The sequence below is a fragment of the Chiroxiphia lanceolata genome, chromosome 2 (genome assembly GCF_009829145.1).
Source record: "Chiroxiphia lanceolata isolate bChiLan1 chromosome 2, bChiLan1.pri, whole genome shotgun sequence".
Lineage (NCBI taxonomy): Eukaryota > Metazoa > Chordata > Aves > Passeriformes > Pipridae > Chiroxiphia > Chiroxiphia lanceolata.
The window spans coordinates 106,665,349-106,676,870 of record NC_045638.1 but is presented as its reverse complement, the minus strand read 5'-3'; the positions used below and the strand labels follow the sequence as shown (position 1 = coordinate 106,676,870).

Below are 11,522 nucleotides of genomic sequence, written 5' to 3'. Positions count from 1 at the left end.
GGACGCGTCTCCCCTTTGCGCGTGCAGCCGAAGCGCTGCTCCCGGTCTCTCCCGGCCCGGGATGCTGGGGTCTTCCCGGCGGGATTCTCCGTCAAAGCCGCCGCCTCTCCGGTGTAGGCTGTGTCCTTTCTCAGCGGGCTCCGAGGGGCCGCGGTGGCGAAGCGGTGGGGGAGCAGCCTTACCCTGCCGGGGGGCTGCGGACTGGCGGGCAGGGATGCAGGGGAGAGATGCCATGGGGGGGATGCAGGGAGGGATGCAGGAGGGGATGCAGGAGGGGATGCGGGGGGGGGGGGGGATGCAGGGAAGGATGCAGGGTGGGACGCAGGGAGGGATGCAGAGAAGGATGCTCCGAGCCTGCTGCCGCCTCCGAGAGCGGCGGAGGAATCTCGGCGCTGCCGCCCGTCGGTGTGGTAGAGCAGCGAGTGCGGCGGAGGGATCGGGCGGCCCCGCCGAGCGCCCGCCCCCTGCGCGGCGGCGCGGCCCCGCCGATATAGCGCGGCGCGGGGAGGCGCGGCCGTCACTTGGCGAGCGGCGCTCCGCGGGTGCGGGGCTGTGCGGGCGGCGGCAGCGGCAGGGTTTGCCTGGGCTGGCCGAGCATCCTCCAACTTGGAACTGTCCACCGGCGCGAGCTCCTGAACATGAGCCTCCTGCCTCTCTACCTGCTCGGATTGCTCCTCAGTGGCGGGCAAGGTAGGAGCGGGGCCGCCTTTTGCCGCCTTCTTCTTTTTTTTTTTTTTTTTCCCCTAAATTAATTATTATTCTTACCTGTGCTGTCCGCTCGCTCAGATTAACGGCAGAGAAATGGAGAAAAAAAAAAAAAAGCAATGCATTATCCTGGAAGCAAATTAAGAAGGACCTAAAACTTGTTTCGTCGCCCACCTTTTTTTAAGTCTTCAAGAGGTGTCATTTATGAGGAAAAAGAGGGAAAAAAAAAAAGCTGGAAGGTGCTAAGTGTACTTAGCTGCTTTGCATGGGGTTTCGCCCCTTTTTTTTTCTTGCGTGATAAATGTGGGAGGGAGATGGAGCGACTCTAAAAAATGTATCTTCCAGGGACCGTGCCTTAAAATCCGCATCTGCTCTCGGGGAAGGTAGCGCGGGCTCCGTTTTTTGGAGCAGGGAGAAGTGCTGGCGGTAGAGCCCGTGAGAAACCTGACCTGAAGTCTGCCTGTCGGGGTTCCTCCTCTCCCGAAGACCCTTCCCGGCGCTCTGCCGGGACACCGAGCCCCCCCGGCGCGGGGCTGGGCGATGCCAGGGCTGTGCGCGGGTGCGGAGCCCTTGTGCCGTGGAATAACGCGGCGGGGGCAGGGGTGTGCGGGGACAGAGCGCGCTGGGCTGGCGCCTCCGGGCACGGTTCGCTCTTTGCATATGTACGTGCGTGTATATATGCGTGTGTGTGTGTACAACGCGGACTCGGGGATTGCGCTGCGGCCGCGCGTTTTGGGCTTGTTTTTTTGGGGGAGGGCTGAAACATCTACATATCTATTCATTTATTTGCTTTGGGTTTTTTTTTTTTTTGGATGTCCCCTGCGCGACTACTCGCGGATTTGTGCTCCTCGAGGAGACGGGGCGGGGAAGGGCCGTCGGGAGGGGCACAGCCCCTCGGTGAGGGATGACCACCGCCGTGTTTGGAAAACTGTTCGGGCAAGTTCCCGGTGCCCGCGCGGGGCTGCCCCTGGCCCCGCTGCCCCCGCGCCAGGTGCCCGGTGCGAGACTGATTCGCCGCACCTGGGGGGGGTGGGCGGCGGCCCGCCTTCCTAAGGAGGTTCTAGGGGAGAAGTGAAACCCGCCCGAACCCCCAGCTGGGTGCCAGCGGGACCGGCCCCGGGCCGCGGTGCCGCCGCCGGGCGCCAGAGGGCGGCAGAGCTCCACGGCCGCGCCGGGCAGAGCCCGGGACGGGGCGCGGCGGGACCGGGGATGGGTGGGAGGGAGCTGGATGGGTCACTCGGGGGGTGGATGGGTCACCCGGGGGCTGGTTGTGTTAGCCAGGGGCTGCACGTGTCACCCAGACCCTACACGGTGTCTTGGGAAGGGGCAGAGAGATCTGTTGCGCTTGAGGAAGGGGCGGGGGTTATGCCTTGAGGTATTAAGGCTGCAGCTGTGAAGGTGGCCTTCGGTGTATTCACAGCTGAAGCTCGCACCGCCCAGGTGTTTCCTCTCGTTGATAAGTAGCAAGGAGACACCAGATGCTCTCAGTTTCTCCAGAAACGCTTCCGTGCTTTTGCCACCCCGGGGTGCGCTCTGAAGTGTCTCCCGGTGAGCAGCCATCCAGAAACAGGTCCGGAGGCTTTCCAGCACAGCCAGGGCTGGGATGGCAGAGGAGGAGAACGGGAAAGCTTCCTCCAGGCTTTGCGTTGATCTACCTGGGTGTAATAACGTGCGTAGAGATGTGCTCTGTGCCTCCTCCAACGGTGGAAAGCTACTTCGTGAAGTGTGATCGCTGCAGTGTAGGAGGATTGCATAGTTTTGCTATCTTACTATCACAAATGTTAGGAGATAAACAATGGAGTGAAATTATATTAAGCCGAATTTTAAAAATTATAGGAGGGTAGATACGAGGGGGGATGAAAAGAAGAGGAGGAAATCTGAATAAATCTCATATTGATAGTAAGTTGCTATTGCTCTCAGTTTAAAGAAACAGCTTAATTTATTTATTTTTTTTTTTTAACTAGAGGGAATGGATTGTACTGGCAGGGGAAGAGTGAGATTCTTTAACTGGCTGTAGAAAAAGCAGAAACATGCAGCTTCGATCCACAGCAGGGCATAGTAAATGGGAGTGGGAGAACATCTGCATATGGAAAATATCCACATTTAGGTTGCTAGGAGAGAGGAAAATCCTACAGTGATGGGAGGGGTGTTATTAATTTTAATAAGTATGATCGTGGTGAGGGACTTACTGTATTTTTTTTTTATTATTATTTTCAATACATCCTTGAGGTATTCTAGAGAACTAAGTGAATCAAATAATTTGAGGCTATTCTTAAAACTCTTGGGATTTATCTTTTTTGTGGGAATGCAGTAGTGGGGAACACTTACATCATCAACTGGAGATTGTGGTGTTTGTGAGGGTTATTTTGTTGGTTTGTTTTTAAGAAAAGCATTATTATGCAAGTATTAAGTGATGATTATGACTTTTTTATGTTAAATAGAAATAGTGTGGATCATCAGGAAAAAGCCAGGAACTAGATATGGCTCATTTGCTTTGGAAACATCCATAGTCTTAGGTTGAGGGTTTATATTTTGAAGAATGGAACTGCAGTAGATTTTATGAAGAACGGCTGAAGCTTTTTCTTTGGGAAATGCTGGTGTTCAGGATTGGAAAGAGGGAACGGTGCTGTATTTGTTCCATTCTAGAAAATCAGAGCAGTTTGAAAACAAGTAGCAGACAGCCACCCCCTCCCCCAATGCCTAAAGTTAAGAGCTTATGAATGTCATAATTATCAACCAGGGCCAAATTTTCCCTTTCCTAATTTCGTGGCAAGGGAGAACTTTAATTGACAACGTTATTACGCTGAAACAGAAGTATTTTTTTCCTGAACCTTTCAAAGCTGTCCAGACAATTCATCCAGTGTGAAGGCTCAAATTTAATTAGCTTTGCTTTGATTAAAAAAAAGAAACAAAATACGCACATAGATGCACCACCACCCCCCCGTACCCCAAACTAACAAAAAAAATCATGCTCCACTTTCGAAATCTGCCTTTTAAGACATGTAGTGATGCAGCACTCAAAAGAAAAAGCTTCACTGGTTTTTACCAGTGTCTGGGGACACTGACTAAAAGTGGATGAAATGGACATCTTCCCAGATTGCAGAATCCTATTTCTTTTATCACTCTGCATAATATACATTTCTTTATGTTAGCAAATTTTGGTGGTAGAAAATGTTTTGCTTGTAGAATTTAAGCTATTTTGTGCTCATCCAGGAGATTCAGAGGAGTGAGTACTTGTTTGGTCATTGTGCTTCAAGTCTCCTCTTTTCACTGCTTTGATACTGAGCTGCTTCTTGTTTTTTCCTGAAGAGTTTCTTTTTACAAGTGCTTATAAGGGACTGTTTGTTAATAAGGAACATCCCCCAAGGGAGATGCCAGCCTGTGTGTCTTTACTCACCACAGTGCAGTCTGGAATCCTGCCTCTTTCTACTTTTTGCATACTGAATCCATGAAATTTGGAATTTCTGAAATCAGTGAGTTTCTCCACTGCATTAAGTGGAACTAATATTTTATTCTGATTGTATACTGAAATCTGAAACATATCCTGAGACTTCAACTAGCCATTGGTTTCTGCTACAGTTGATTTATACAACTGCATAAAGATTAAGATACATCTACTCTCCTCCCTTTTCCTTTTCACCCTTCAAAAACAAACAAACTAATCAGACAAAAAATGAATGCTCGATTTTTCTGTTTTAGGCTATGTTACTCCTCTTCAGGTGAATATGAGATTCAAAATATCTGCCTGAAAATAAACCTTGACTGATGAGGTGTTCTGAAAGACTGCCTTCAGAATAGATAGTTGAGAAATAGTGTAGAGAGCTTTGTTTCATGCAGTCCCAGTCAAAATAGAGATATTTTTATCATTTGCAATGGCTCTAAATCATGAAATATATGAATGATAAGGGCATAGACATAAAGCTTTAATGTCTTTTCTAAGAGGTTGAATAGCATAATTTGGACTTTTTCTCTTACAGCACAACACATATTTATTTAGTTAACTAATTTTTCTTATCTATGGAAATGTTACTGGATTGTTAGGTTGAATTTATGTAGGATTTACCTTTCATGGCCACCTTCTACAAGTATATTGAGAACAAATACTGTATTTGTTTGCCCTTTCATTGACCTTTACTTTGAGGCACCTTTTCCAAGTGATTCATGTTTCCTTACTGATTTTCTTTCAGTTTACTCCAGTAATCCCCCCAGTTACATTCAGCACACGCCATTTGATTCCAGCAGAATTGAGTCAAGTTAATATGACATTTTGGGAAACACGTTTTAACTACACTAATTTGTGTCTGAGAGTTGAAAATTTATTCTTGAAAGAGTGGTATATAGATTTCTTCAGGTAAAGAATCTGGATAATATCTGGTATACATATTTTAAATAGTTTATATCAACTAATGTCAGATGTCCTACTTAGTTTTTTGTTTGTCTTTTTAGCACTCATATTTGCTTTGTAATATAAGGGCAATATACTTGATGAAGTGTATCCTGAAGTTCTACGTGTCACAGGTCATTTGAATCTTATTTTTGATGTCTCTTGTAATTCAGAAATAGGAGAGATGGGAGGGAAAACTTGCTTGTATCCTGACATACTCAAGTCTGGAGGCTCTGATAGACTAGTTCCAGGCCTATTGGTATCTGTTATATCTTATCATTACTTTTTATTTTGATCTAAGCAATTAATCATGACCTAATTCTGACCTAGTAATTAGGTTTCCCCCTTAGTGTGTTTAATTGCTTTCTAGTTTGGGTATTTAAGTAGAATATGCAATTTTTGGTAACTAGTTTAAATCAGAATAATTTTTAATATTAAATAGACCATTCAGAGCACTACTTGCTGTTACCTCAAGAATCTCTGGTTGTCCAGCTTCAGTGAAATAAATCTGCATTCTTTAGTAAAATCTTTTTTATTGCTTTTGTAGCTCCATTTCTTTTAATACTGTGCTTGTATGGATTTGTGTGTCTTTTTAAAGGATATCAGGAAAATAAAAAGAGTTAATTTAATGAAGTAAGATACTCTTGAGATGTCTTGCGTTATGCGATATCTTGAATGGGATGTCCTCAAAAATAAGGGTATCAAGGCTTTTATATTTGTTACGTGGCTGAATTTTTACTTTATCTCTTGACTGATGATATCATTAATCAGAGAAGACATTTTATGATTCGTTCTGCTGTAGACGAGCTTAGAATCTACCTCTTAATTTATTGAATGAAAAGAGTACAGGAGAGCAGTAAAAAAGAAGAAAAACAGGGAGAGTCATTTATCTGGTTACAGCTATTTGTGATGACAACTTCGGGTATTAAAATCCTGGCAAAGAAATCCATGTAAGTGTTGCTTAAAAATTATGTGGAAAGGAAACAGAGAATATCTGCGTACACAGGTCTACATTTTAGAAAACCTTGCTTAACAAGACCCCTAAGTCTTTGAATGGTCTGCATTTGAGTTGCTCCATGGAAGAACTGTTGGTTGCACTAATCCAGAGGCTCACACCGAGCAGGAATGAGTTGACTTCAGTGGGTTCAGTGGAGTGTATGGTAGTGTCTCTTCAAATGGCAGGAGGTAATCAACTTTCATTTTTGAAATAGCATGAGATGGGCAATACCGTCCATTTATGCTGCTGTTATGACTTAGAAAATTATGATTAACAGAAAATTTCTCTTTGCTTTTGTGCATTAACATCTGGATCATTAATGAACGCATGGGAGTAATATCTTGAACTACAAATCCAGATGTACTGCAGAAGGAGATATTTATAATGTAGTTCTTAAACATGAAGATGACTATGAGTATTGTCATTGTTGAGGCACTGGAACAGGTTTCCCAGACGAGTTGTGGATGCCCCATCCCTGGAAGTTGAAGGCCAGGTTGGATGGGGCTCAGAGCAGCCTGGTGGAAGGTGTCCCTCTCCACAGTAGGGGGGTTTGGAATTAGATGATCTTTAAAGTCCCTTCCAACCTAAGCCATTCTATGACTGTAGCCAAACTCTACTAATTCTGGTCAGAGGAGAATTTCCATCGACTTAAGTTTGTATTTGCACAAGAGACAAACAGGACCAGTTCTTTGTTGTTTTACTGTCTCAAGTAAGTAATTTTGGGAATGAAGTAGACAGTGAAGTGTATCAACTGAAAATTCATTACATGGTTTCTGCCTGTTTAAGAACACTGTTAAAGTAAAACCAAACACCCGCTGAAATGTTTCACCTGCTTTCTGCCTCTTTTGGAAAAGAAAAAATTCAGTCATTTGGTTTCGTCTGTTCTTTAATGTGATACATAAGGAGCACTGCAAATAGGATGCAGAGATCAAGTCTTTCAGAAATCTGTTTGAACAAATAATTTTGGTAAGCCTGGAAATCTACTAACCAAGGGTGTCATTTGCTACCAGTTTCCATGATCCAATCATAATCTCATCTGAAATAACCAGTTTATGGATGGATAACATCCAGATAAAATTGGGAAGCAACATGTAGTACTGTGGAGGTTTAGTCAGCTTCTTCAGTAGTCCTGCCTCTCATTACTGAAATAAATTTCCTCTTATACACATACTATACAAGTTCCTTCAAGAACCAGCTTTCCATAAAAAGCATAGATCATTGATATGTTAATTTATGTTCATTTAAGATGTAGTGGCTCTCTTTGAAGAAAAAATTGAGAGGGAAGTACAAGTGGCTCGTTTTCTTTTTACCCAGCTGTATTTTTCCTCCTACTTAAACTTTAAGTGTGACTTTAGAAGGGTGCACTGGTTTTTATTTAATGTTCTAGTTACCTGAGTAGTATTGCTAAACAGCAGACAAAGCCTGATGAATAACTTCATAATTCAGCAATGTTCAGCCCTGTAGCATATGAATAACTTATAAGGCTAGGAATGAAACTTTCCTTTTCAAAATGACCTTTCCAGTTAGCTAATATTAAACTGTAGCCTAAGTGACAATACTGGTTGTTTGGTATGATCTGAAATTCATACTTGGAAATCATATGACAAGCTGCTGTCCTCATCACTTTGCCCAAGAGGTGCCATTTGGAGAATACTATGGATTCAGTTTAAAAACACTCATTACCATCAATTTTCTTGCTACTAAAACACGTTGCACTAAATTCAGTCAAACTGCAAGCAATTTCAAACCCATTAACTTGGTAGACCTTTGTGCTGCAGCTGAATTTGGCTTGCATGAACTCAGATCTGTGCTTAAAATAATAAAGTATTTAAAAGCAGATACATAAGGCAGTGTATGGTCACAGATATAAACTGGAGGGGAGAGGTGATTCTGCCTTTTGCTATGAATAGGGTTTTTTTTACTGACAAAACTATGAATTTTTTTCTTTATTATAACAAGAAACATGTAAGCAAACTGCAGTGGTGTTATGTTAATATTGTTTCATTATGTTATTTTAATTAGTCAAAGTAAAAAAAACCCTACAGATCCAGCATTTGGGGAAAAGAGTAAAAAAGCAAGATGAATTCCATGCACTGAAGACCAGTTGTTAGGAGTAACATCATATGGCATTTTTAAAACATTCTTGAACATATGATATTCATAAACTACTGTGCTTACTGGATCAGAAAAAAGATTGATGTGCTCCGGTGACCTCAACAGAGACTCAAAGCAGGAGTCATAAGGAAACAGAGTAAGTGCAGAATGAGAACAGCATGATACTTCTGTCAGTGCACCTTCAAGGTTCAGGGATATGTCAGGTCATATCTATGTGATCTTCCCTAATGATCTTGGCAGATCTTTGTTGCACGAGTTTGTTCTTAAATCTGCTGATACTTTGATCTACTTGATGTGCTGTGCCAATAGATTACACAAGAGAAAAAGAAGTCTGAACAAATAATACGTTCAGACCCTTAATTGCTGTGTTGTAAGTAATGGAGTAATACTAGTTCCTTACTTGACTCTTCCATGACATTCATAATTGCATGTAACATAGAGAAATTGCCCATCTCTTCTGTGAAAGACTCAGAACAACATGTTATTTTCATGGGCTTTCCAGTGATTTAATTACATTTTTTTTGTTTAGTGTACAGTTCCTTCATTTTTTTTTTAAGCATTTTATTTCCCTAGCCTTTTGGTAATGCTTATCTTAAATGAGCAAATGGTAGTGTGAAGTACTTGAATTTTAAGCTGATCTGCATCAGGCCAATTTTAAAATACCCTTCTCGTTCATAAATATCTCTTTTGCACTGTAATCAGTGTTGCAAGTTCTGCCTTACGAGGGAGTGGGGGCTAAAACTGTTCTTTGAGCAAGTACCCTGATGAAATAAATGCTGAGATAGAGTTTGATTGCAAAAATGATGATTCCCAGGGATGAACAAAACAGAGTGCAAAGGTACTTGAAGGGAAGACATGATATATGAGGGAATGGATATAGACTGGTTACAGGAAGAAAATTAATTTCTGACCGAAAAAGTAGTGACTCTGGAGCATAAGAACGAGAGGGAGGAAACATTGTTATTCCTAAAATGGTTCTTGATTAATTTATTAAACGTTTATATTTAATGGGTCTCCAGAATGTCCTAGGAGGTGCCTTCAAACAAATGCTTTTAAGACATTTTTCATGTAATGATCCACAAGCCATAGGGGAAAAATAATTTTTAGATTGCTGAATGATACTTTCTGGAAAATGTAATAGTGTTTTTCATTCATTAGGAGGTGTACAAAGCAGATATTCATAGAATCATAGAATATCCTGAGTTGTAAGGGACCCACAAGGATTGATGTCCAACTCCTGGCCCTGCACAGGACCATTCCCAACAGTCACACCCTGTGCCTGAGAGCATTGTCCAAACTCTTCTTGAGCTCTGTCAGGCTTGATACTGGGACCACTTCCCTGGGAAGCCTGTTCCAGTGCCCAACCACCCTCTAGGAGAAGAACCTTTTCCTAATATCCAACCTAAACCTCCCCTGACACAACTTCAGGCCATTCCCTTGGGTTCTGTCACTGGTCACCCCAGAGAAGAGATCAGTGCCTGCCCCTCCTCTTCCCCTCACGAGGAAGTTGTAACTGCAGTGAGGTCTCCCCTGAGTCTCCTCTTCTCCAGCTGAACAGACCAAGTGCCCTCAGCTGTTCCTCATACAGCTTCACCTCAAGGCCCTTCACTATCTTTGTTACCCTCCTTTGGATGCTCTCTAATATAATATAATATAATCCTTATATTGTGGCACCCAAAACTGCACACACCACTGGAGGTGAGTCCACACCAGTCCTTAGAACATGCACCATTAAATGATTCATTTGATGAGGGTTTTTTTTGAGCAATAGTACAGAATTACAAAGACAACATTTCACAGTGCTGAAACGTGTTATTTGCTAATCACCTGAATGATTTTGTACGAGGCATCTATACTTCACAATAGAGTCTTTGGGTTTGTTGCTTTCTGTTTGTTTTTTTTGTTGTTGTTGTTGTTTGTTTCTGAATTCTAATTTTGTAAATCTTGTCTTATTCATCTTGAAATTTAAGGTGAATTATACCCAGCTGGGCATTGCCATCAGGAATAAATAATGCAATAATTTATGTATTCCTGTGCTTTCTGTATAGGGGAATAACACCCTAACTTCAGAGCTAAGCAAAAACTAATGCTGACTTTTCCCAGCGAAGACTGTCTATGGTATAATATGAATGCTGCATCTCTGGACTTTTATTTTCTTTTATTTTAAGGAAACAGTGCTATGTGAGATGAGGTCTGCTGGCAGAACTGTGCACACCCTGCAGCCATGGAACTCCTCCTGGAGTCGATGGGAGACTTGTGTGCCAGGAGTACTGTTTCAAGGGTGGTACTTGATTGCACCTTGCAGGGTCTGATTGAAGCTTTCAGGAGTTGTATAACTCCCATGTGAGTATGTGGGAATTTTGATTTAGTGAAGAATAGAAAATCAAGCTCTAACTCTATGTATATTTAAGTAGTGGGTATATTTATAAAGTAGTGCTGAAAAGGTGTGGGGCTAATCCAAAAGCATGGAAGAGCTGGAAACTAAAAGGGTGTTCTAGTGTGCCAGGTTAACATGGTACAGGAGACAAAAAGAATATTTTTCTGTGTTTTTGAATAATAAATCCAAGGACACACTTTAAATAGTGTAAGCTGCTGATTGTTCCCAGAGGGAGAAAATGTATGAAAGTTGTATTTAATTTTTATGGTCGCCTAGTTGTTGCAGCCCAGGTCATAGCTGTGTTGGGAAGTTTACCATTCCGCATAAAAATTCATGAATTCAGTTTTGTTTGCATTTTTGAGAGTTTTGATTTACTAGAGTGTTTTTTGTCTGTGGCTTTGTGACAGTGGTCAAAATTGTTCCTCGGCTGTTCAGTATTCAGGTCATGCCTGCAGGTCTGTAAGTGACTGTCTGAGTGATCAGATGTTCAAGGGATTTGTGCCAGTCTATGGCAGTTCCACACACTGGGTTCAGCAGCTTTTAGCATTTAGTCAAAATAATCCCCCCTCAGCACCTCTGCATTACATTTTTATGAATGGCTTTGGATTATACAGCCTGTGTACATACTGAATTTATGTTGCTGGTTTGAGAGCTCTGAGGTGGTGTTTTCTATACAGTCCTCAAAAACTCATGGAGGATTTAATCTGATTTTACTGTTCTTGCAAGTAAATTTGCAGATGTCTGTTTAATGTCATAGTAATGGGTTTCAGTTCTGAGTGCACGATCCTCTTAGGTGTTGCTAATTTTTAAAACAATTTTGATCTTATATTCAACTTTTCTGTATCATTTGCAAATGTTAGTATAAATCAAAATATTCTTATGTGTCTAAAACCTCAGGAATCACCTGCTTTATTCTATGCAGCCCTTTATGTGCCACACTCTGA

General features: G+C 42.4%; 1 protein-coding gene across 1 annotated transcript in view; it reads left to right on the top strand.

Annotated features, from left to right (window-relative positions):
- The first annotated feature begins 537 nt into the window (after positions 1-537).
- NCAM2 (neural cell adhesion molecule 2) overlaps positions 538-11,522 on the top strand; it is a 270,479-nt gene continuing 259,494 nt past the window's right edge. Inside the window, exon 1 of the mRNA XM_032679671.1 lies at positions 538-690. Within this exon, the coding sequence (XP_032535562.1) occupies positions 639-690 (52 nt within the window). The 5' untranslated portion in view covers positions 538-638. The remainder of the gene's footprint in view (positions 691-11,522) is intronic.